This window comes from Poeciliopsis prolifica, unplaced genomic scaffold (assembly GCF_027474105.1).
Source record: "Poeciliopsis prolifica strain line A6 unplaced genomic scaffold, Auburn_PproV2 SCAFFOLD002, whole genome shotgun sequence".
Classification (NCBI taxonomy): Eukaryota; Metazoa; Chordata; class Actinopteri; order Cyprinodontiformes; family Poeciliidae; genus Poeciliopsis; species Poeciliopsis prolifica.
This window is the reverse complement of record NW_026562377.1, coordinates 3,152,519-3,176,568: the sequence shown is the minus strand read 5'-3', so window position 1 is coordinate 3,176,568 and position 24,050 is coordinate 3,152,519. Positions and strand designations below refer to the sequence as shown.

Here is a 24,050-nt window from a genome sequence, read left to right as displayed (position 1 = left end):
TTTGAGTAAAGTCGCTGCTGAATGAAATGGCGAGATCTGTGTCATTCACTCTGAGCACCAAACGAAAAAAACATGAATGTCTGTGTAACACAAAATATAGTTTGTGGAGTCTAAAAAAAGCTCCAGCCATCATTTACATTTAAATCTGAATAATGATGCTCCAGATACATTCTTAATAGTATTTTTACATTAGGAATTTGCCTATTGTTTAAATTTTAAATAGTTTTGAGGACATTTTTAAATTAGATAACAAATAATGTAATAAAAATGGAAGTAAGTTGTTTTCTATCACTAAACATTTCTGTGAAACATGAAAAGGTTTTAGATAAAAGAAACAAAAAGGTAAAGATTTTATGCCACCACTTTCTCTAAGGGATGTTTTTCTTTTGTGTGAAATGAATATTTATTATAAACAATATTCTAAATTTCCTCTGTTTTGTTCCAGATTATCCAACACTGCTTTAAATGAATTAAATAAAAGAGAAATCTGTATTTATTTCTTTAAAACAGATGGAAGCTTTATAACAGCTGCAGAGTGTTTTGGAGTTTTGTTATTAAAACAGCTTAGATTGCACTTTGACAAAAGATCAGATTTTGAAAACCTGATTGAAATATTGATATTGAATATTGTGATTTCACCCATTTCCTCATAATTACTCCCTTTTCTTTTCTTTTCCATCATTGCAGTGTCAGAAATCATCAGTCTCCCTGACCTTTATGACCTTTGTCACTAATTCCTACATTAGTTGCAGCCATAAAGACTTGGAGGAACTATTTTTGTTTTACTTATTTTCACATCCTATTTGTAGACGTGTGGATTTAAGTTTGTTTTCTTACCTAGACTGGTTGGATCAAATATTAAATATTTAAGATATTTGCATTTTGTAACTGGCGCTGGATATGGAAGGATTTTATCTTCAATTAACTCCATAATATCATAAATGTACTCGTTGGCATTCTTGTACAGAAAAAAAACAACAACACTTTTTTACATAATTGAATCACTTAAAAAAATAACTAACTTAATAAATGAATAAAATACTGTCTGACTGAACTAAGATATGTCTGCACTGAAATTGAGGGCAAATCTTTACAAATGTAAAGGAATTATTTCTTAAGAATGTTTTACAGATTATAAATTACTACACTATCAAGCTGAAAATAAATTGGCACCAGTCATTACCTGTAACAGAAACAATAATTTATTAAAATCTGAGCTGCATAGTAACTTCTTTTTTATCTTTTTGAAAAAATTTACTTTTAGGAGTATTTTTACTATGACGTCACTAATTGTAACTGATAGTTATTTTTACTTGTACCTGAGTAATTTTATTTTTAAGTATTTTTGAGTAACATTTCTGGACTTTCTACCCAGTGAATGAAAATCAAACATGTTTTAATCAACAGTCACCAGACACACAGACACACCTAAAGTTTTTGTTAAAGTTTCATAAGTTTTATATTGAAAGAATCTGATTTGGAAACATTTCTTCTGCCTGATTGTGGGGATTTTATTTTATTACTTATGTGAATTATTGTCATTTTTGTCCTTAAAATAGCAAAATTATTACTTAACTTTACATTTTGGTCAAATTTTTAAATATTAAGTGATTAGTTACTTAATACTCAGTGAACTTTTTCACTCTTACTTGAGTAATTTCTTGGACTGATTCTATTTACTTTCACTCCAGTAAAAGTAAAATTGAGTACATTTTTTGTGCACTCTGCTACTAAAATATAACATTTACTTCATAATACTCTAAATGTAATGTGCATGTTGTGTATTTTTCTAAACCATCATGCGTTAAAACTAATAAAGGAATACTATTTAGTGACTTACCTGTACCGGGTCTTTCTGGCACCAGTTCCACGGGGCCTATCTGGCGCATCATGTAGGCGATCTTCACCTCATGACAGCTGCCTGCATCGGCTGCCCTGCTGCCTGCATCGGCTGCCCTGCAGCCAGCGTCCGGAAAAAGCGCAAAACACAACAGAATGACCCGAAACAAGCGCACGTTCTGTATGTCTGCGCGAAACATCGCAACATGTCAGTCGCACGGTGAAGTCTGGCCGGTTAATTTGAATTCCTGAGGGTCCCACCGGGTGAGTGTGAGTGAAAACTTCATCTGCAGTCGGTCTGCCTGGAGCCCACTGTCAGGGCCCTCCTCTCTCCCCTCTGCTCCCTCCCCCACTTCTAATTCAAACACCATGTCTTTATGCACAATAAAAATCTATATCATAAAGACTGTACTTAGAAACTCTCTCTCTCTCTACATATATATTCAAAATAAAACTTTATGTCAAAGCAATGAACCAAGAACTGGTAAAAATAAGAAAGGGAAGCAACCCCATCAGACCACAGAGTCACCATTCGGTTTTTAGACATTACACAAACTTTTAAACAAACTCACCTCATTTAATGCTTCATCGTCAACATTCGTTTGCAAACTATAATTAAGCTCAATTGTGATCCAGAATCACAGGAACGTTTTCCCGTGGAACAATGGCGCCCCCTCCTGAGCAAGTGACGTCTCACGCCCTTACGTCATGACTAAACTAAATGGCCAAATTACACTTTCAACAATTTCTTTGCCTGAAGATCCGTTTTATGAGGAAATCATTTCTAAATGTCGTCATTTCATTTATTTTTTAAATAAGCCAGGAGAGTTTTTCTTAGTTTGTCAATTTTTTTGATACACCTGAAAAAGCGATTAATAATAATAATAATAATAATAATAATAATAATAATAATAATAATAATAATAATAATAATAATAATAATAATTCAGGAAGAGGACCACGTTTTTAAATTGTATTGCCCTTTCTGGACCTGATGGTGTTTTTTTAGTAAGCTGCTGAAATAAACAGCTTATCATTTTTGTACATTTTGCCGTCCCGGACTTTTTTTTTTAACCCAGAAGGGTTTGTTTACAAGTACAAAGTGGATGAAGGAACTAGCTCAATATGTAAAAGTGGGAAATAAATTGACGGTGACGCGTGGTGGTCCAAGGCTGTAAAAGTACCATTCATTTTAACATATGAAGTTGTGCAAAATTACGTGTATTTTGATCTCCTTGAAAAAAAAATTACGAGCCAGCCAGGAGTCGAACCTAGAATCTTCTGATCCGTAGTCAGACGCGTTATCCATTGCGCCACTGGCCCTCTGATGAACCCCATGTCACTTTCCGTAATGGACTCCAAAACGGAACCTGTGTTGTGGGGACAGTCATGCCTTCTTAAGTTTCTCGGTAGAAATTAAAGGACTAGAGAGTCCTGCTGGACACATAGGAAACAAAGATTGGATTTACATTAGGAACAGTAATTTTTAGTAAAACGGAAAGTCCTAATCATTTTAGAATTTTCTTTTGTTCGTTTGATTATTGCCTTAAGAATGATGCATTAAATGTGCAATTTCATTAATCTAACTCTTAGTGTTAGTGTTGCTGATGAACGGAAAAGTTCAGTGAAACAAGTTCTGGAATTTCAACCACGTCATTAGAAGAAAACCTGGTAGGCTGATGGACGATGAGTACCAATTCTTAGTAAAAAAAAAAAGTCGGGAGCATGACCGATTGGTCCTCGTCTGAGATTTACGCTCTAAATTAAATTAAATAAAATTAAACTAAATTGCTTAAGAGAAAAAAAAAAGTCATGCCCCGTGTGAGGCTCGAACTCACGACCTTCAGATTATGAGACTGACGCGCTGCCTACTGCGCCAACGAGGCCTGAAAGTGCTATTCTCCGGAACTCAATTTGTGGAGTGGAAGATGGAGTGCGTCATACATGTTTTGTTGTTTGATGGTGTAAATCTTGGCTGTACTTTATAAACACCTTCATAAATATATCCTAAAATGTTAATGTTACTCGTTGATCCAATTTGGTGATTTCATTTGCCCTTTATTCTTTGTTTTACATACGATCCTACTAGAGTCGCCCCGACTGTCTAATATTCTGATGTTATTTTCAAATAACGTCTTTATTTTTCGTTTCCGTGTCATTTTCCACGGTAACTCGGAGCAGCCGTATAATTGCTGCGGCCCCTTTAACTCCAATCTCCCGCGTTCCAACTTAAGCGGAAACAGAATAGCGTTTTTTTCCCCTCTATTTAAGCGCGCCAACAAGGACCGTTCAAGTGGGTCTGTTTGGGTTCATCGGGTTCTGCAGAGCAGGCTGCTGGCTTTTTTCTGTCATTTCGCTGGTCTTCGATTAAAATGCCGGAGGAAACGTCCACAGCGTCGGGTTCTGGAAGGTAAATTAATCGTTTGGAGTTGTTCACTGCCGCCACAACAACACAAAAAATGGCTAGCGCGCTTTTAGCTTGTTCCGGCGGTAATGTTTACGGTGTGACACGTAGCTGTTGAGTGGAGCGTGTTACTAGTACAGAGGTTCTGTTAGGAAGACGGTATATTTTTTCTCGGTGAAGTGATATTTTGTTCTTAACCTCATCGTCGCTATCACTTAGCACTCTTCGGCTAACTGGCTAGCAGCCACGAGACGCTAACAACAATAAGGCGTCGCCATCGTTTTCTGTTGTACACGAACTCCACTAAGTCACCAATAAAGTTTATTGTCTCGGACAATGATTTGTTTCTGGACTCCCCTAGCGCCGAGGAGAAGCCGTGCTCGTCGACAGCTGCAGCAGAAACGTACGTCTGGATTCTGCAAACTTTTTTTCGTGCTTGTATGACCTAATCCCTGAATATGAAACCTCTTTATGTTGCACGTCTCCCCCCTCGCAGCTCCGGTGACGTTATGGAGGAGGCTAAAAAGCTGATCGGCACGGGCAAAAGGCATCTGGTGATGGGAGATGTAATTTCTGCCGTCAATGTCTTCCAGGAAGCCTGCAGCCTGCTGTGAGCCTGCATAACAAAACACGTTAAAGAAATATTCATGCTGAAGTTTGTATAATGTCACCTGGTATTGTTTCAATTTCTGTCATTTTCACCTCATTTCTTCTTCTGCAGGGCTGCAAAGTATGGGGACACAGCAGATGAATGTGGTGAAGCCTTCTTCCTCTGTGGGAAGTCTCTATTGGAGCTTGCAAGGTTTATTATTACATTTAATAAAATGTTTCTTTTTTCCTCTACCATTTAAAAAAAAAAACTACAAATATCTAAAGGGCTGCATTGAACTCTTTCTTCTTTTACTGCACATTTTATTTTTCTCAGCATTTAATCTTAACACTTCTGTTTGATTTATCACAATTTTAGAAAAACTTTTTTTTTTCCCCATTGTTAGTAAGTTCAATGCATTTAATAGGGATGTGTTGATATGAAATCTGAAATTTTTGCAATTTTTACTGATAATTTATAGATTTCCCAACAGTTTCAATTAATTATAATAAAATGTTTCACTAAATTTATGTCCAAACAGTAAAACTCATATCAACCAACTTAAGGTTCAATTACACTGATCTCTGCATGGCTTAGTGGATGAAGTCTGTATAAATAAAAACAAATTAAACTTATTTGCTGAAATAACTTTTATTTATAACTCTGCTACTCCATCTCTGAATGTCAGCAAGCTTTTGTGTTTTTTGCATAATGCCTTGATCAACTAGTAAACAAATTAAGTAAAGTTCGGGTTGCATGTTGGGCTTTTACTCTTATTTTTAGACTTTGAATTAATGGTTTGATGCCTTGAAACATCAGAAAACTGTTTAAAAAAAACAACAAAAACTTGCAAGTAAATTTTGGTGACATCTCCTGGTGTCTAATTCAATAGTTCTGCAGTTCATAGTTAGCATCTAACTTCTAAATGCTCTTTCTGGTGTGCAGTTCTGTAAACCAAAGTTTTGATCTAATTCTGTTTTGTGAACCAGGATGGAAAACGGTGTCCTTGGTAATGCCCTGGAGGGAGTCCCAGAAGAATCTGAGGAAGAGGAGCAGCCCACAAACCCAAACCTGGAGACTGCAGACAACCTTGATGGTCGGTTCACTTCACCGTCATTTTGATCCGTGCAACTTAGCTTCAGTCATTCCTCTAAGTTTGAACATTTCTAAAATATTTCTGTCATCTTTTTGCAAAGAGTAATCAGGTGTGTCTTACTTAAACTGATCTTTTCTGTACATTTCTGCTGAGATGATGTCAAGAAATCAAATGTTTGCCACTCTGGTGCAGAGAAAACAAGAGAAGAGCTGCGAGAGCTGGTCTATGATGCAATGGCAGAGAAAGAAAAGATGAAGGTAGAGCCTAAAGAGGAGGTCAAAAATGAAAACGCACAGTTAGAGGAGGCTGTAGACCCTGAGGTGGGAGAAACCTCAGGTTCTGCTGATGAGGAGGAGAAAAGTTCTGTCCAAGCAACTGAAGAGGTCCGAGATGCTTCAGCACAAGCTGTGAATGAAGATGAGGAAGAGGATGAAGGAATTGAAGAATCCGATGCAGAGGCTGAACAGACTGAAACTTCAGAGGGTAGTAGCTGTTTAGAGACAAAGCACTGGTGTTTTAAACCTTAACGCTTTACATCCCACATGGTGAACTGAGGGAGACACTGGAGTGTGGCAGGGGAAACTTTTTCTTTTTTTAATGGTTTTTATGCTTTTCTAAAAGTTTAAAATCTTATAAATCCTTTAACACTTTTTATTTTTTAATTTCAGATGACGACGACGACGATGAAGAAGATGAGGACGAAGAGAACAACACACAAGATAATGTGAGCTTCTGTTTAAAGAAACCTGCAATTTCTGGAATATTTTACATGAATAGCAATGATTTAATTTTCCTTTGGGATCAAAGTGTTCTTAAATTTTGAAACGCTTTCAGGAAGAGGAGGATGTTGGGAATTTGCAGTTGGCTTGGGAGATGCTTGAGGTGGCCAAAGTCATTTTTAAAAGGCAAGTGTTTCATTTGGAAAAGTGCAGATCTGATTTTTGTCTCTCAATGATTAGATTAATCCTGGTTTGGTCTTTATTTTGAGAACCTGTTCGTAAATTTCTCTCCTCTCTGCAGAAAGGAGAGCAAGGACGACCAGCTGATGGCAGCACAGGCTTATCTGAAACTGGGTGAAGTCAGTGCAGAAACAGGTAAACTGCAGAACTAAACGGCTCACAGTGGCGTCGTCCGTCTCCGCTGCAGGTCTAACATCTTTTATTTCCAGGTAACTATCCTCAGGCGCTGGAAGACTTCCAGGAGTGTCTGACGATGCAGCTGAAGCTCTTGCCGCCTCACTGTCGCCTGCTGGCCGAGACGCACTACCACGTTGCCACAACGCTGGTCTCCATGGACCAGTACAACCAGGCCATCCAGCACTACAACAGCTCCGTAAAGGTCATCGAGACGCGTCTAGGTATGAACAATTTATACGTCTTATTAAGCCGTAGCAATAACAAAAGCCATGCTCAAACTCCTCTATTCTCCCAATTAGAAAATGCAAAAATATTATTGTGAATAATTTCTTTTACCTGAACAAAATGAATTCTTGGGCTCGTTTTACTTTAAGGTTTATGAAATATTTTTAGTTTATTCCCAGCAATGAGAATGATGATTATTAAAATTGGCTTTATTTCTGAATATAATATAATGTGCTAAAGTCTGGTTTTAGTAAAAACTTGCAAGACTTATTTTGATTAGAATAAAAGGCTAATTAAAGAGAAATTCTTTGTTTTGCATAATTTTATAAAATACGATTTACTTTGTGCCTATTGTTTAAAAATGTAGAAGTAATTGTACATTTAAGGATGAGAATGTGAGGATTATGAGTCAACATGGAAATAATTGAAGAGTTTATTTGGTGTGTGGAGATTTAAATGAACAGGAAATCATAAAATCTTGGTGTTGATGTACCTCCTCCTTTTTAAACAAACTATAAAATTTAACATCAATCACATTTTTTTCTCCTATTTTTTGTCCAAAATAAGTTAGAATTTTAAATTTTTATTGTTTTATTCTCAGGCTAGTTGGAATAAACATAAAATGTTCTTTTTCTACATGCCTGTTTCTGCTCTGTGGAAAACTAACTGTACATTAACAATTGATTTCATTTAATAGTTGAAGAATTGTTCCTTCAATTGTAAAAAAAAAAAAACATACATTGTCTGCATGTGTACAGGGTCCTAAGTGTTGCAGTTTTTAAACTTTAGCAGATTAAATTCCCTTATTGTCTGGAGAATCAGCCCCTCTCTCATTCTGAAGCTAACTTTAGCTTCATGAAATCATGTTTTTTTGCAGCCATGCTCCAGGAGATCATTGACGCAGCGGCTGGAGATGACTGTGCTGCAGAGGAGAAAAGTGAGCTGGAAGAACTCAAACAGCTTCTTCCTGAAATCAGGGAAAAAGTGGAAGATGCCAAGGAGAGCCACAGGACAGCCAGTGCTGCCTCCCAGGCAATCCAGCAGACGCTGGTGAGTAAATCCAAACTGGTCATGAATCAACAGCGATGGATGTACAGAGGAAGGTTGGTGCTAAACCAATCTCTTGCAGGGAGCTCCCTCTACTTCAACATTCCCCTGTGAAAATGGTGGCCCGTCATCCTCGACTGCTTTTGCGTCGACCAGTCAGGTAAAGCTTCACCGCCTGCGTTTCCATTAATAAAAATACACAAATTAAAATTATGGGAATGGAAATGCAGCAATTTTGAGAAAAAGAAAATTAACTTTTTTTGTTAGGTTTTAGTGGCGGGATGAGATTTTCAGGTATATTAAAATGATATAGTTCATAAAACTGTAATGGAAATGAGTCATGTGACCAAGAACCGGATATTGCTACTGGCAGAAACCACGAAGAAGACAAGAAGTAGTTGGTGTATCATCATTGTCATGTTTTTAATGATTTATCATGTGGACAAGCTTATGTTTTTATTTAATTTGGTTTTAGCAGAAAGTGGACAAAGATTTGTGTACATTTATAATAAAAGCACATCTGTTTCGGACTTGCTGAACTGTCTTTGAGCCTGAAGCAATCATAACCACTTCTCACTTTTAGATTCCAGTGAAAACCTCTGAAAGTGCCCCGTCTTCCAAAGCAGTGTCTGATATCTCTCACCTCGTTAGGAAAAAGGTAAAACTTTAAATCTGGAATACAATGTGTTTATTTTTTATTTTTGTCTTCCAGGATCAAAACAGATTTTTCTTTTTTTTTGGTGGAGAAAAGTGTGATCATGATTGCCTGCTTTGTGTTTCTGGTTTGTGGCCATGTCGCTGTTGGAGTCCAGTAGGGGTTTAATCATTGGGTCGTGTAGGCATGGTCTAGCTTTTGTTTGGCTTGTTGCATGTCTTGGTGTTTGTGTTGTGGCAGGACTTGGTGCTAGAAGATGAAACTTGCTTTGTGTGCATGAATAAATGGTGTGATTGGCTGCTGCTTCCATTTAAATCACCCTGATTGGTTGTTTTCCGTCAATTGCTGCTGTGCTCAGAAGCTTTCGGTCTCCATTTGTGTCTGTCCAGAGGAAACCTGAAGAGGAGAGCCCAGTAAAGGACACAGATGCTAAGCAACTGAAACAGGAAGCCACAGTTAATGGCAACGGTGACTCTAGTGCCAGCAACAGCAGTGAAACCCAGGAAGGAAAATCAAAGGAGGCGAGTGATAGGCCCGTCTTACTGCGTCTACTAAACTCTGGAAACGTATAGCGGTTCTGCTAATCTGTGCAGTTGGATTTCTAGAGTCAATATTTGTTTCTGGTGGGATTCCCGGCCTTCTTGGAAGGCATGAAATGGTTTTTGAAATCCCAATTAGGTCATATTTATGCCATTCAGAATAAACGGCTGTCTTGGATTCTTTTTTTAAGGTCTGCTGTACTCAGATGTGTCTTGGTACGCATCATTGTGACATCAGCGATACCTAAACCTGTCGCAATTAATCACATGGTACATTAAAACATTGTTTACAGAATCTTCATCATTAATTTTTATTCATTTATTTAAAATGTCTTCCAGTCCCAGCGTTTAAATGTTGATCTTTTGAGAATGTCTTCTTGCATTATGACCATTACTTGAACACCTGAGTGAAGTTGGTTTTTGTCTCATTTGTCTTCAAATTAGACAAAATTGGTGTCAAACGTTTGTACAGCAAAAATGTACGTTTGTGCTGCTTTGATTTTCAAAGATATTAAGAAACTGCCATTTGGAAATGGAAACATTTTTATCTTTGTAATGATGGCAGCCCAAAACTTTTACACAACTTTTGATTTGATAAAATTGGGTTGGCTGGTTCACCTTTTAAACTTTTATTGATATCTTCAAATGTAGTCGAGTTGACTGACAAATTTTGTCTGAATTAAAGCTCAACTAGCAGCCACATGACTTTACCCTTTGCTTGTTTCCTCCAGTCTGCCTCAGTAGAGTCTTCCTCATGACCGCCTGGATCCTCTTCATCACTCTGAAACCAGCACAGCATGCCTCTCCTGCTCCTCACATCCAGTACTCTTGTTTCTGTAAATAAGACTCATTTTCATTGATTTGTCTGTCATGTTTTTGTATACTTGTGGTAAAAAAAAATAAAGAATTTGCAAATGTAAATGTAACTTTTCTTTTCTGTGAATATTTGGTTGCAACAAAGCAAATTTCCTCAAGTTTTTTTTTTTTTTTTTGTAAATCTGGCAACAATTATAAAGGATTTATTTGCCACAAAGTCATTCATATTGAAAACATAAAATTTCCATTATTGTAGCAGGAGGTGAGAAGTCCAAATAAAAAGGTTCTTTTCTGGGTTGATTTTAAACATTGACATGATTCATGGAAAAATCTAATGCTTGACAAAATATGGAATTGTATTTATGTCCTGAGCAGCTAAGCGCTGTGAAGGCCTATTGTTTTTGTACTGTTTTATTATTATTTTGGCCCCCTGAAGAGGGGCCTTTTTGAAGGCTTTATCATATTCAAAAACTCACCAAACTTGGCGGACGCGTCAAGGGAGTTTCAAAATTTCGTATTTTAAGGTTGTTGCAAAAATTGCAAAAGAAACTGCTCAACGGCACAATTTTCAAAGAACCCTCTGTTATTCACTTACTTCACCGTAGAGACATGAAATTTGGTACATTTGTAGAGCTCCCGAAGGCGCTCAAAATTTACACTTAATGTCATAGTGCAAGTATCACAGGAAGTCGGCCATTTTGGATTGAAGTTCTGATTTTGACCCCATTTACAGCCTTCGCATTTGATCAAACTCCTCCTAGGGATTTCGATTGATCGGCTTCAAACTTGGTCAGTGTTCATAAGGCATGTCCCATCTAAAGTTATCAAAACGGTGAGCTTCTGAGCATGCTGAAAGGGGGCTGCCAGGGGTCAAAGGTCACCTACTTTCCATGAAAAAATAAACTGTTATCTCCTACACATAAACTCACAGAGACACCAAGGTTACTGTGATTGATCATCATCGGATCTCCTACAATACCCTATGGTCGAATAGTGACTTAGGCCACGCCCCATGAGAACAGGAAGTGTAATGTTCTACTGTGAACGGTCGCTATCTGACCCCTTTGACCTCATCAACATGAAACTGTGCCCAGACACAGAAGACATGTTGGTGTGTTGAGGATTTCAACCCCGACCAGCTTTGATGTAGCATTATTATGGATAAATTATTATACATAATAATGTATAAATACATTATTACATTATTGAATTGTAAGATTCAATAATTTACAAATGCAAGATTACAGCTGCATAATACTTCCGATGTCTCTCTAAAGAACATTTCGGAACACATTTACATGGTCACTTGATGACATCATGTTAGCCCAGCTAACACCACAGCAGCCCATGAAATATAGCTTATGTTATGCAGGTTAACATATTTAAATATGCATTATTATAAGTTTTCGGGGTTTTTTGTTTTTTCTTTCATAATTTTGTTTTGTGTGTTTGAGTACAAACATTCATTGATTTTGGTTAGAAATAATAGAAAGGATGCTGACATCCTTTCTGTTTAGAAACCATTTCAGTAATTCGCCAGTAGGTGTCAGTATTACTCCACCAATGAAACAACTTGAAAGAAAGACACCTAAAGATGTCAAAACAGATCGACAGGCGAATGGGCGTGAAAACTTTGCGAGAGCGTCTGCCGTGACATTTTTATATGGTTATATGTAACGCCTCGGGTAATGTTTGTTGGCTTAAAACACGCAGTAAAGGTAGCGTTTTATTAATGACTGTTATTTACTACCGCAAGTAAATGCATCAATTTCACTTGTCCCGACCTTACTGGTCAGTCAAGGGCAAAATCAAATTTAAGCAATTTGATTGGTTGCGATGGACTGTACTGTAGCCGTGCCTGTAAGCTAATACCTTCTAGCAGTTGGGCGGCGGCCGTTGATGGTCGAGGTTCGTTTTATTCTTCTGTGGACTGTAAATTTTTTGCTAACCAGTTGAGCTGCTAACTTTTCCTGAACATTTTTTCTGGTTTTTGGAGCCACAGAACCGAACCACAGTCATGTGCCGGAACGGACTGTTGGAGCGGAGCTGGAGCAGTTTTATTGCCGTTCGTTTAAAAAACTGGTAACTCGCGGTGCGGTGAGTAACCGATTCCTCCTGCTGGTTCTGGGAGCCGCCATGTTTGGAACAGCTATTCAGAGGATGATGCTAACCCAGTCCCTTCAGGCCTAGCTAACGGAGCGATTTACTAATTTAAGAGACTGAATATTGTGTTTGATACATCAAGTTTCATATATTCAGCCTCGCTTGTTGTTATGTATAGAAGCTGTTTAAAGGCTTGTTTCAAAGAGCTCTGAGAAAATGCTAAATATCTTATTACGGATCCATTGGGGTTGTAATATTTATTTGTAGCACTTCCTGTGATTAATACCTAATTAATAGGTGGGATTCAGCCTGTGTTATTGTTCTAATGTACTGAAAGTTAACTGGGCTCAGTTAATGTGAATTGTCCTGGTTTATTACTGACCACTACGGTTTATTAAACTGGTACATCTTGACCTTTACAATTTTCCTGACTAAATGCACTGCATTTAGATCTCAGTGGCTTAGTGTAAAACTTTGACTATTCTCCATGAAACATTAAGATTAAATAACTTCCAAATGCAAGATCACAGCTGCACCAGACTTCCTATGTCTCTCTATAGAACAGTCCTGAACACATTTTCATGGTCACTTGATGACCTCACTGTAGCCCCGTCCACTTTTAACAGGCAGTCACCTGTTTTTTCTGCTGTATATTTTACTGTTAATCTATCATTTATATGGGTTTTATCATGTGAATACTGACTAAAAACGATAAGATGATGAACTCTGTGAATGCTGGCTGCTGACCAAACCGCATTGGGGTGCATAAATGGCGAACTGCAGTTTTTCGCCATGTGCATACAATCGGCTCTAAATCACACATGGATCATTCGACTGGCGCCAAACTAGATATGTATGACCTTTGTTCACCTCTAAAGAGCACAACAGCATTGAAATGTGATTTGACTCCACTGCACCCCCTAGGTTAATCCACCAGCTATATATCCTGGCTAAATCCACCAATCTGCACCCCATTGTTTGTGCGTCGTCAGGGAGCGCCGCCGAACGCATCAACGTACCGCCCAGTGGACGGGCGCGGAAACTGCGCAACAGCTTCTGCATTGCAATATTGCAATATTTGTGGAAGTGCTGGAAACTGCGTGAGAGCTTCTGTGGTGGCTGGCGTCGGGCGGTGGTTGCTAGTACCCCCGCGGTGGCCAATAGACCAGAGCCTATGACCAAAATGACCAATTTCGGGAAGACACAAGCCAATTTTCACTTGGATATAGAGTAGGATTCTTTGTGGCTATAGGTCTGAAGAAATTATTATTACCTCTCTGAAAGTAATTTGGACAGCAGAACTATTGTTTCAGGAGAAACTGACCCGGACGGGAGATTTTTTCGCAAAGGAGGAGACATTTTTCTCTGCTTTTAGTGGCAAGAGACTTCTGTGAGGGTTTTACACAAACCAGCCTGAGAGAAGATGATTTAAAAAAAATGTAATGGGGAAAAAAAACAAAACAAACTTTGTACTCTCTGGCTGGTAAAATCCCACTTCTGACATTAAATGTGAGGGTTTTACACAAACCAGCCTGAGAGAAGATGAGTAAATTTTTAAAAAATTTTAATTTATCCCAAAATATTTGTGAGCTAGCAACTGCCGCATGCCAGCCACCACAGAAGCTCTCATTCAATTTCCAGCACTTCCACCTGCACGGCAATGCAGAAGCTGTTGCGCAGTTTCCGCGCCCGTCCACTGGGCGGTACGCATTGATGCGTTCGGCGGCGCTCCCTGACGACGCACAAACAATGTGGTGCAGATTGGTGGATTTAGCCAGGATATATAGCTGGTGGATTAACCTAGGGGGCGCAGTGGAGTCAAATTATATTTCAAAGCTGTTGTGCTCTTTAGAGGTGAACAAAGGTCATACATATCTAGTTTGGCGCCAGTCGGATGATCCATGTGTGATTTAGAGCCGATTGTATGCACATGGCGAAAAACTGCAGTTCGCCATTTATGCACCCCAATGCGGTTTGGTCAGCAGCCAGCATTCACAGAGTTCATCATCTTATCGTTTTTAGTCAGTATTCACATGATAAAACCCATATAAATGATAGATTAACAGTAAAAACAGGTGACTGCCTGTTAAAAGTGGGCGGGGCTAGGATGATGTCATCAAGTGACCATGAAAATGTGTTCAGGACTGTTCTATAGAGAGACATAGGAAGTCTGGTGCAGCTGTGATCTTGCATTTGGAAGTTATTTAATCTTAATGTTTCATGGAGAATAGTCAAAGTTTCACACTAAGCCACGCCCACATGTTTGATGTTAACTACAACTGATCTAAATGCAGTGCAACTTTAACCTTATCCTAAAATGAGTCAGGAAAATGGTAAAGGTCAAAATGTACCAGTTTAATAAACCGTAGTGGTCAGTAATAAACCAAGGGCAATGCACATTAACTGAGCCCAGTTAACTTTCAGCACATTAGAACAATAACACAGGCTGAATCCCACCTATTAATTAGGTATTAATCACAGGAAGTGCTGCAAATAAACATTACAACCCCAATGGATCCATAATAAGATACTTAGCATTTTCTCAGAGCTCTTTGAAACAAGCCTTTAAACATCTTCTGTACATAACAACGAACAAGGCTGAATGTATGAAACTTGATTTATCAAACACACTATTCAGTTTATTTAATTAGTGAAGCTCTCCGTTAGCTTTACAAATGTTGCAGGCCTGAGATACTCGGTTAGCATCGTCCTCAGAATAGCTGTTCCAAACATGGAGGCTCCCAGAACCAGCAGGAGGAATGGGTTACTCAACGCACCGCGAGTTACCAGTTTTTAAACGAACGGCAATAAAACTGCTCCAGCTCCGCTCCAACAGTCCGTTCCGGCACATGACTGTGGTTTGGTTCTGTGGCTCCAAAAACCAGGAAATTGTTCAGGAAAAGTTAGCAGCTCAACTGGTTAGCAAAAAAAAAAAGTACAGTCCACAGGAGAAGGACCTTGCTGCAGCAAACAGAAAGGGGCGGGGACGATCCACTGTCAGTCTCATACCTTATATGGAAATGGGACTATTGCGTTCCGGAAATGAAGGGGGCGCTATTTTCACAATCACTAGTAGAAATACTTTACAGAAGCGGGTTAAGAGGTGGCTTGGAAGAAGTTTGAAAGGTTTCCCCACTGATGTTCGGCACGCGACTCACAATGGAACAACCACAAAGTCAGCAAAAGGTATTTTCTACCTTATTAAAACTTTTTTTAAATTAATACGCTTTTCTAGATTAGGTGGAAAATAGAATTGACAGCTGTAAACGAGTGAAATTCGTAGTTCGTACAGGGGAAGGCAAATTTTAGCATGTAGCATAGCTAATTATTTCCGTGCAGGGCACCATTAGATAAAAATCGAAAAGTAGAAAAATGTATAATTGGAAAATGTATTTTATGCTCAAAATTATTTTTTTTATTTTCATTATACAGATGCACGTATCTGTTTGCAACATTCAGAACAGAGAGAAAATTCTTCCTTACTGTATGAAGACAAGTATTGCTGTCCCCTTTGCTCATACAGAGCCGATGAGTCTTAAAGGTACAGAACCACATAGCAAGAACTACTATGGTTCAACATAATGGTATGTAAAACTACACTTATGATTTTTTTACATACTTATCAGTTTTCTAGTGCTTTTATTTTTTAATATTTTTTTTTAATATGTTTTTGTACACCAATGTTACATTTCTGGAAAGTCTAATATTTTTTATAAACTAACAGCTTTTTTTGTAAGCTAACAGCTGCCATCATAAGTACCCAGAGATGATAATGTAACGATGAGCAGCACTACTTCAATGTATTTTTAGTAACTGTGCAGCAAACTACACATTTAAAAGTAAAGTATTTGGTAAAATGGCTGTTATGAAGTACTGTTTTACTGATTATAATGTGCAATGTAATATTATTTATTTCAGCAGATATTAATAAAAATGAAGTTTTGTGCACTGTGAGGTATTTTAAAACCAAAAAGGAAAAATTGTAATACAAGACAACAAATTAAGGTTAGAAGAAACCTAACATAAACATTTATGTGTGCATCATATTTTAATTTTTTTATGGATTAAAATGTGTTCTTCATTCAAGAACACATTTCTTGAATGGTCGCAACATAATTGTTGCGTATCAACAACATTAACTCAACTATAACATTTGGAAAAATGGTCCTAATTATTTATTTTTTGTCAAAGTTACAGAGTAATTGAGTAAATCTGATTAGTCCCTGCCCTTGGCTGTTTGAGCAATATCACTTCTACAATTTCAATTCATTTTTTGCAGAATTTATATTTGCTATCTGGAACCCATTGTGACTTCTATAATTGTTAAATCCTACAAAACAGTAACAACAATGTTAAAGAATCGACAGTGATTAATTCAAACATGCCTTTTGTTCTTCCAATCATTTGTATATTTCCTGGTGTGTAATAACCTTTTTCTTTTATCTTAGTAGCTATTAGGCTGAGTCTTCGCTCTGTTCTGAGTGAGAATGAATCACATCTTGTTTAAACATATCTGCAATGTATATAAATGTTTTTTAATTTTATTCATTTCTCTTTTTAAGATTCATTTATAATCATGTCATAGCCATTCTTCCAGTATGAGTCTTGCAATGCACATGCTTTTTAAAAATTATTATTATTTTCAGATGCCTTTGATTGTACTGGAAGCTGTTCTCCAGAAGGTGATACAGGGAGACACATCTTCCTTCACCTTGGCATTGACCTGCAAGTGCTTAGAAGCCATTGTGTCTGACCCAGTTTTCAGGAAGAAGACTCACTTTGCTTAGCTAGATGGTAAAGACCTTTGACTTTTTTCACCTAAAACATGTTAAATTAGATTTCAACTACATAAAATCAGTTTTTCATTAACAGGTGAGATCAGCTGGGTGACATTTTCAGAATCATTCAAGGCAGAAAACAGGATTCCTTTTGATGTTGTAAGATGTTCTTCCTGCAACCGGCAGCATAAAGACTGTGTGGGCTTCACTGGACATGGAAGATGAGGAGAGTTCCCTCATTACTACCCTGATGACACATCTGGACACTGCCCTGAATGCCAGTACTGAATGCTAGGACAGTATTAGTTGTTTTCTAAAGTCTTTCACACATTTCAGTTGTCACACATTGTTTGTTTTTTGTTTTGTGAAATGCGATTTTCGATCATTTATGCTGAAGCACATTGGCCTTTTGACTTGTTCAGTCATTCGTTTTCATAATGTGTTATTTCAATATTTTATACATTTTTGAATGTTCCTTTTGTTGTAGCTCAGTTGATTTAAATTATTTAGTTTTTACAGAAATGGCGTCGTTTCCACACAGTTACATCGTGGCTGCATTTTGTTGGAGAGAGTAGAACCAATAAAGTAGTTGTAAATATATTGTAACATTGTTTAGCAATTGGATATCCTTGTTTTTAAAAAATTTGAAATACATGCTAAGTTAATAACTTGCAATATTTTAAATGTGTAAATGCAATGTTTCCCATACTTTTTTAAACAATGACTGGAATCATTACAAATTTTCTTTACAAACCTGACATACGGCTAAGTTGTTTGTGTTTTAACAGTCAGAATCAACTGTTGTTTGTAATAAAGAAAGCACATACAGAAACATTGTTTAGTTACAAAGTCATAATACAATTATGATTAAAGGTGAGCTGAGTGAAGGTGGAGACCAGGTGGAGGTGATGGAGGCTCAGGTGAGGAGCAGTTGCACATCAAGCCGGAGTTTGTGAAGGATGGCGGAGATGAGACCAGCGCCGTGATCAGAGATGAAGACGGTCATAGTTACAATTTACACACAGACTTCATTTATGTATCCAGTATTAAAAAAGGTTTTCATATAGAAAAAAAAACCTGAACAGCGAATCATTCTCTCTGGGAGTTACCAGAGCAGTGTCTACTGCCAGGGTCCGAAGATTATTTCCTATCAAATAAACTTTCTAAAACCTGCTTTCTGTTTGTCTTTCCAGGTCGAAGCTAAATTTAAAGTTTTAAATGAATCACTTTGGGTTTTGCAACAATTGCATATTTAAGGTCTTTGGAGCACAGTTTATGAATCAATTGCAATTGGCACAATTGATTTGTAATTTCTAATCAGAATAGTGAGACACCAATCAGTTTACTGGTTAAGACATTACGGTAAACAATGATAACAGTTGAGCTTGTTAGAAGTTCAAAAGTCATTTAATTTGTTTGCAAATTATATTTGTTATGGTCTGGCTCTAATGCCATAACAAATTAAAGGGAAGCAACGCGTGGGATAACTTAAAATAGGATTTATCGATGATTATCTTGCCTTTCCTACCACTTTTAAGCTCTCCCCTCTCATGCAGGCAGTCTGGGAAGCATCCCTTCAACAACGCGTTAAGAAGCTTTTTTTTCACTGTTAAATTTTAATATCAGTGCTTGGGAGGAGTTCGAAGAGGCTATGGAAAAGGACTACTGTTAAAGAACAGAAATATTGCTCCAAGAGACCCGGATGGGAAAGTTTTCGCAAAGGAGGAGACATTTTTCTCTACTTCGAGTAGCAACACTTCTGTGAGGGTTTTTACACAACCAGCCGGAGAGAAGATGAGTAAATTTCAAAAAAATGTAATGGGGAAAAAAAAAATGAAACAAACTTTGCACTCGCTGGCTGGTAAAATCCCACTTCTGACACCAAATGTGAGGGTTGTGTCAGTTTGTCTTATGTGTGTTGGTTTGCTGTGATTGCCAGTCTGTCAGTTTGTTTGACTCTACAATCAAATCCTGCTCGGGTTTGATCGTAGAGTGAACCCGTTACACCTAGCTTTGTTTTCTGTGAAACACCAGAGGTTGCTGTTAAGTAGTTTAGTAGTTCATTTTAACTGTCGCCTATGTTTATTTTATTGATTTGTTTCATTATAACAAATGAAACAAGGCTGAGATGTTTTCAGTTGGATTTGGAGTGGGATTCTTTGTGGCTTTAGGTGTCAGGAAGCTTTTTGATTTCAGCTCTTTAAGAGATTTGGACAACAGAAATATTGCTCCAAGAGACCCGGACTGGAAAGTTTTCGCAAAGGAGGAGACATTTTTCTCTACTTCTAGTAGCAACACTTCTGTGAGGGTTTTACACAACCAGCCGGAGAGAAGATGAGTAAATTTTTAAAAAATGCAATGGGAAAAAAAACCGAAACCAACTTTGTACTCTGGCAGATAAAATCCCACTTCTGACACCAAATGTGAGGGTTGTGTCAGTTTTTTTTTTTTTTGTTAAATTTGTCAGTTTGTCTTATGTATGTTGGTTTGCTGTGATTGCCTGTCTGTCAGTCTGTTTTTTTTTCCTTTTTCTATGACGACACGACGTGGCCAGCCAGAGACGTTGAGTAAATTTTTTTTAAAGTTAATTTATTACAAAAAGTCCCAAAACAATTTAAAAATTAAAGCCGCAAGCGGCGTCGTGCGGCCCTCGAAGCCAAGCGCCGCTCTGGCCTGTTGGCCACCGCGGGGGAACTAGCAACGGCTCAAATGTTTCCGATCTACTGAAAATGGTACTTTACTTTACCCGGTATTTGCAGCGCTTTTTCAAGGTAACAAACAATAACGTACATCGATCCGAAGCCCCATGAAGTAAGCTGGAGAAATGTTTTAAGATGTTCGCATCATTATACATTCACAGATGCGAAGGTGAGTTTTACTTTCTTTAAATTTTGTGGCTAACATTAGCTTTAGCTTATGCTAGTAGGCAATATTCTCGGACATTTTTCTTGTAAAAATCTGCTATTTAAGTATCTGAACATTTCTCATCCATTCTAACGGACAATGTTTGTACCTTATTTTTATTATATTACGTGTGTTTATTGTTAACCACAATAAATGCGGGGCGGGGGGCAGATTACGTCGAAGCACAACGAGCCTGTAGCTAACAGTAGGGCAGCTGTGGTGTCGGAGTTCTACTTCAGCTGACTGTTCAGGTTCATAGTAGTTATTTTTAGAAAAGTATGGCCGTGTTGCTTAAGCTCTCTGTGTTATTTCGTTTTATTACTTTTGCATGCTTCTTGTGAAGGGCTCAAAGGACGGTGTTTTCAGCAGAAAGATTTATTCCACAGTCAGTGATACTTGTGCTCGGTGCCACATAGCTAAGGCAAATTTATCCCACATGTTCCTGTAACAAACTATGCGACTTCTGGTCTACAATTTTTCAGATCCTATCTGAAGCTTTCAAAATAGGTATCCAACCCAGTGCTGAATTGGCAATATTTGGAGTTCCAGGGGAGGAAATATCATTATCACGATTTTAAAAATGTACTGGCTTTTTCAACCCTCCTCGCCCAAAGAAGAATATTATTAGTGTGGAAATCAGAACACCCACCCCAGGTTTCTCTTTGGTTGAGAGACCTGTCCATGTTCCTTAAGTTACAGAAGATCAAATTTTATGTAAGAGGTTCGACCCAAAAATTTTACAAAACTTGGTTCCCTCTACTATGTTATTTTGAAAGACTGGATGCCCTTCCTCAAGCCTGAAATTCGCATAGGAACTGGCTCTGAGGTGTTTGCCTGCTTCCCCGGTCCGGCAAAGATGCCTTGTGACTCGGGCTACTGACGGTGTTTGTCAACCTGTGCAGTTTTAAGTATCCATGTACTGTGTTTGGATGTCTGCCCACACTTGTGCGGACGCTTGTTCAAATGCTGTCCACGTTTCTGAGCTCTGCATTAGTCCCCTGCGTTTTTCCCTTTTTTTTGTCTTTCTTCCGGCTGTTGAATTATTGCTACTGTTTTATTATTATTATTTTATTTTGCTGTTTCTATTGTTTGCAGCCAGGTATGGATGGATGGGGTGGGGTAGGGGATACAACAGAAAGAAGATTAAGGGAAGAGGAGAAATAAAAACAATAAAATAAAAAAGGGGGGACAGAAGGATGGGATGAGGGAAGATGAGGATGAAGTAGAGAAAAACAATGCCTTGCTTTCTCTCTGTGTTCAAAGTCTTGTTGATATTGGTTGACTAAATAAAATATTTAAAAAATGCGCCATTTCAACCAAACATTGGAATGCGTTTCTCAACCACATGTACTCTGTGAAATAATTTTATAATTATCTTTCATTTTTAAAAACAAACAAACGATCCAATAGCGCTTTCTGATTGGCTACTTGTCACATTCAACAGACTTCCTTCTCGCTCCCAGTCGGGGGAACACCACAGACTTTGCAATGAATGAGCCAAGATGATTAAACAATTCAATATCCCCGATTTTAGATCAAAGCGGTCCCGACGTTCCACCGACTGGACCGGATCAGTCGTAACATACCACACACGACAGGATGATCAGTTAAGATGGTCGCTTCCGACAATCTTAACTTCCTGCCATTGCCGATCAACATTCTAAGATTGTCTTAAGGGCAAAATCGGGGCAAAAAATCGTGTAGTGTGAACTGGCATTACTTATAAAGTGCATGGCGGAGTGAGCGGAGTTCTGGAGAGTGTGACGTCATGTGCAAAGGGTCAGTAGTTTGATTTGCAGAACTGATCTGATCGTTTCCATAGCAATGACCAGAAACAAGATCTTGCCTCAGAACTTCAGTGAGGTCACTGATGAGGTCACATACATCAAAGATCAAAGAGGTTCTGAGGTTCTGCTTGTCTCTCAGAACTTCAGTCAGAATTGAAACGTTGAAGTTAGCAGACCACAATGACGAATATGAGAAACGTTCCAGTGAGTGTGATTTTTTCATTAGGGTTTGGTGTTGGTTTTTTGGTGGCTATGGCACTGAAGAAATATTTTGACAATGACATAGCCACAGATGCTCGTCCTGCCCTGCCTGCCACTGATGATCAACCTGCCCCTCTTGCCACTGATGCTCGTCCTGCAATTCCTGCCACTGATTCTCAACCTGCCCTTTCTGCCACTGCTGATAATCCTGCCCCTCTTGCCACTGATGCTCATCCTGCCCTGCCTGCCACTGATGCTCGTCCTGCCCTGCCTGCCACTGATGCTCATCCTGCCCCTCTTGCCACTGCCGATAATCCTACCCCTCTTGCCACTGATGCTCATCCTGCCAAACAGAAAGCAAGATGTGTTTTTTATGATTTATTTTTCTTGGCCATATTGTTTTTTATGTCATGGAAAATTGAAATTCTTTATTTTTATTTAGGAAATTTTTGCACAATTATATTGACTGTGATTTATGTAATTTTTTGTTTTATTGACCTAGGGGCAGGTGAGCAGTTCGACCAATATGACTTTCATGACATTCTGGCCACTGATGCTTTTCCTGCCCTTCCTACTACTGATGCCCCTCCTGCTACTGCTTTTAGTCCTGCCACTGCTGTTCATCCTGCCCCTCTAGCCACTGATGCTCATCCTGACCCCTTTGCCATTAATGTTCATCCTGCCCTGCTGGCCACTGATGCTCATCCTGACCCCTTTGCCATTAATGTTCATACTGCCCTGCTGGCCACTGATGCTCATCCTGCCCTGCTGGCCACTGATACTTATCCTGCCTCTCTTGCAGGACGAGCAAGAAAGAGAGAAAGGGCTGCTCGTCCTGCCCTTCCAGCCACTGTTCTTTGTCCTGCCCTTCCAGCCACTGCTCTTTGTCCTGCCCTTCCAGCCACTGCTCTTTGTCCTGCCCTTCCAGCCACAGCTCTTTATCCTGCCCTTCCAGCCACTGATGCTCGCCAAGCCCTTCATAAGAAATTTAAGCTCTCCCCCGTGATGCAGGCAGTCTGGGAAGCATCCCTTGAGCAACGCACAAAAAAGCGATTTTTTCACTTTTAAATTTGAATGATGTGATGCTCACCCTACCCCTCTTGCCACTGATGCTCATCCTGCCCCTCTAGCCACTGATGCTCATCCTGCCCCTCTTGCCACTGATGCTCATCCTGCCCCTCTAGCCACTGATGCTCATCCTGCCCTGCCTGCCACTGATGCTAATCATGCCCTGCCTGCCACTGATGCTCATCCTGCCCTGCCTGCCACTGATGCTCATCCTGCCCTGCCTGCCACTTATGCTCCTCCTGCCCTGTCTGCCACTGATGCTAACCATGCCCTGCCGACCACTGATGCTCATCCTGCCCTGCCTGCCACTGATGCTCATCCTGCCCTGCCTGCCACTTATGCTCCTCCTACCCTGCCTGCCACTGATGCTAATCATGCCCTGCCTGCCACTGATGCTCCTCCTGCCCTGCCTGCCACTGATGCTCCTCCTGCCCTGCCGACCACTGATGCTAATCATGCCCTGCCTGCCACTGATGCTCCTCCTGCCCTGCCTGCCACTGATGCTCCTCCTACCCTGCCTGCCACTGATGCTAATCATGCCCTGCCTGCCACTGATGCTCCTCCTGCCCTGCCTGCCACTGATGCTCCTCCTACCCTGCCTGCCACTGATGCTAATCATGCCCTGCCGACCACTGATGCTCCTCCTACCCTGCCTGCCACTGATGCTCCTCCTGCCCTGCCTGCCACTGATGCTAACCATGCCCTGCCGACCACTGATGCTCCTCCTACCCTGCCTGCCACTGATGCTCCTCCTACCCTGCCTGTCACTGATGCTAATCATGCCCTGCCGACCGCTGATGCTCCTCCTGCCCTGCCTGCCACTGATGCTCATCCTGCCCTGCCTGCACTGATGCTCCTCCTGC

At 39.3% G+C, this 24,050-nt stretch overlaps 2 protein-coding genes and 2 non-coding genes across 6 annotated transcripts in view; 1 reads left to right on the top strand and 3 right to left on the bottom strand.

The window, feature by feature from the left end:
- Positions 1-2,119, bottom strand: part of LOC129371337 (glypican-5-like) — a 46,364-nt gene extending 44,245 nt beyond the window's left edge. The window contains exon 1 of the mRNA XM_055047900.1: positions 1,841-2,119. Coding sequence (XP_054903875.1) covers positions 1,841-2,039 — 199 coding nt within the window. The 5' untranslated portion in view covers positions 2,040-2,119. The remainder of the gene's footprint in view (positions 1-1,840) is intronic.
- A 970-nt stretch (positions 2,120-3,089) lies between these two features.
- On the bottom strand, positions 3,090-3,162 carry trnar-acg (transfer RNA arginine (anticodon ACG)). Its single transcript has one exon. It is a non-coding gene; the product is annotated as a tRNA-Arg (tRNA).
- Positions 3,163-3,652: 490 nt separating this feature from the next.
- trnam-cau (transfer RNA methionine (anticodon CAU)) lies at positions 3,653-3,725 on the bottom strand. Its single transcript has one exon. It is a non-coding gene; the product is annotated as a tRNA-Met (tRNA).
- A 360-nt stretch (positions 3,726-4,085) lies between these two features.
- Positions 4,086-10,451, top strand: nasp (nuclear autoantigenic sperm protein (histone-binding)). 3 transcript variants are annotated; one of them, XM_055047923.1, is made up of 15 exons: positions 4,086-4,249; positions 4,605-4,646; positions 4,740-4,853; positions 4,965-5,045; positions 5,822-5,928; positions 6,121-6,411; positions 6,597-6,652; positions 6,763-6,833; positions 6,949-7,022; positions 7,097-7,285; positions 8,167-8,339; positions 8,419-8,496; positions 8,920-8,994; positions 9,381-9,512; positions 10,262-10,451. In XM_055047923.1, the coding sequence occupies exons 1-15, from the start codon at positions 4,212-4,214 to the stop codon at positions 10,286-10,288; spliced, it is 1,548 nt and encodes a 515-aa protein (XP_054903898.1). In that variant the 5' UTR covers positions 4,086-4,211; the 3' UTR covers positions 10,289-10,451. The 3 variants fall into 3 exon arrangements, with proteins under 3 accessions (XP_054903898.1, XP_054903916.1, XP_054903907.1); XM_055047941.1 differs by lacking the exon at positions 6,121-6,411; XM_055047932.1 differs by lacking the exon at positions 9,381-9,512.
- Positions 10,452-24,050: the final 13,599 nt, after the last annotated feature.

Excerpts from the sequence above, each read along its gene's own strand:
- nasp (XM_055047923.1), top strand. The coding sequence starts at position 4,212 with ATGCCGGAGGAAACGTCCACAGCGTCGGGTTCTGGAAG. Across the intron at positions 5,046-5,821 it reads TCTCTATTGGAGCTTGCAAG|GATGGAAAACGGTGTCCTTG; the intron begins GTTTATTATTAC and ends TTTGTGAACCAG. Across the intron at positions 5,929-6,120 it reads GACTGCAGACAACCTTGATG|AGAAAACAAGAGAAGAGCTG; the intron begins GTCGGTTCACTT and ends ACTCTGGTGCAG.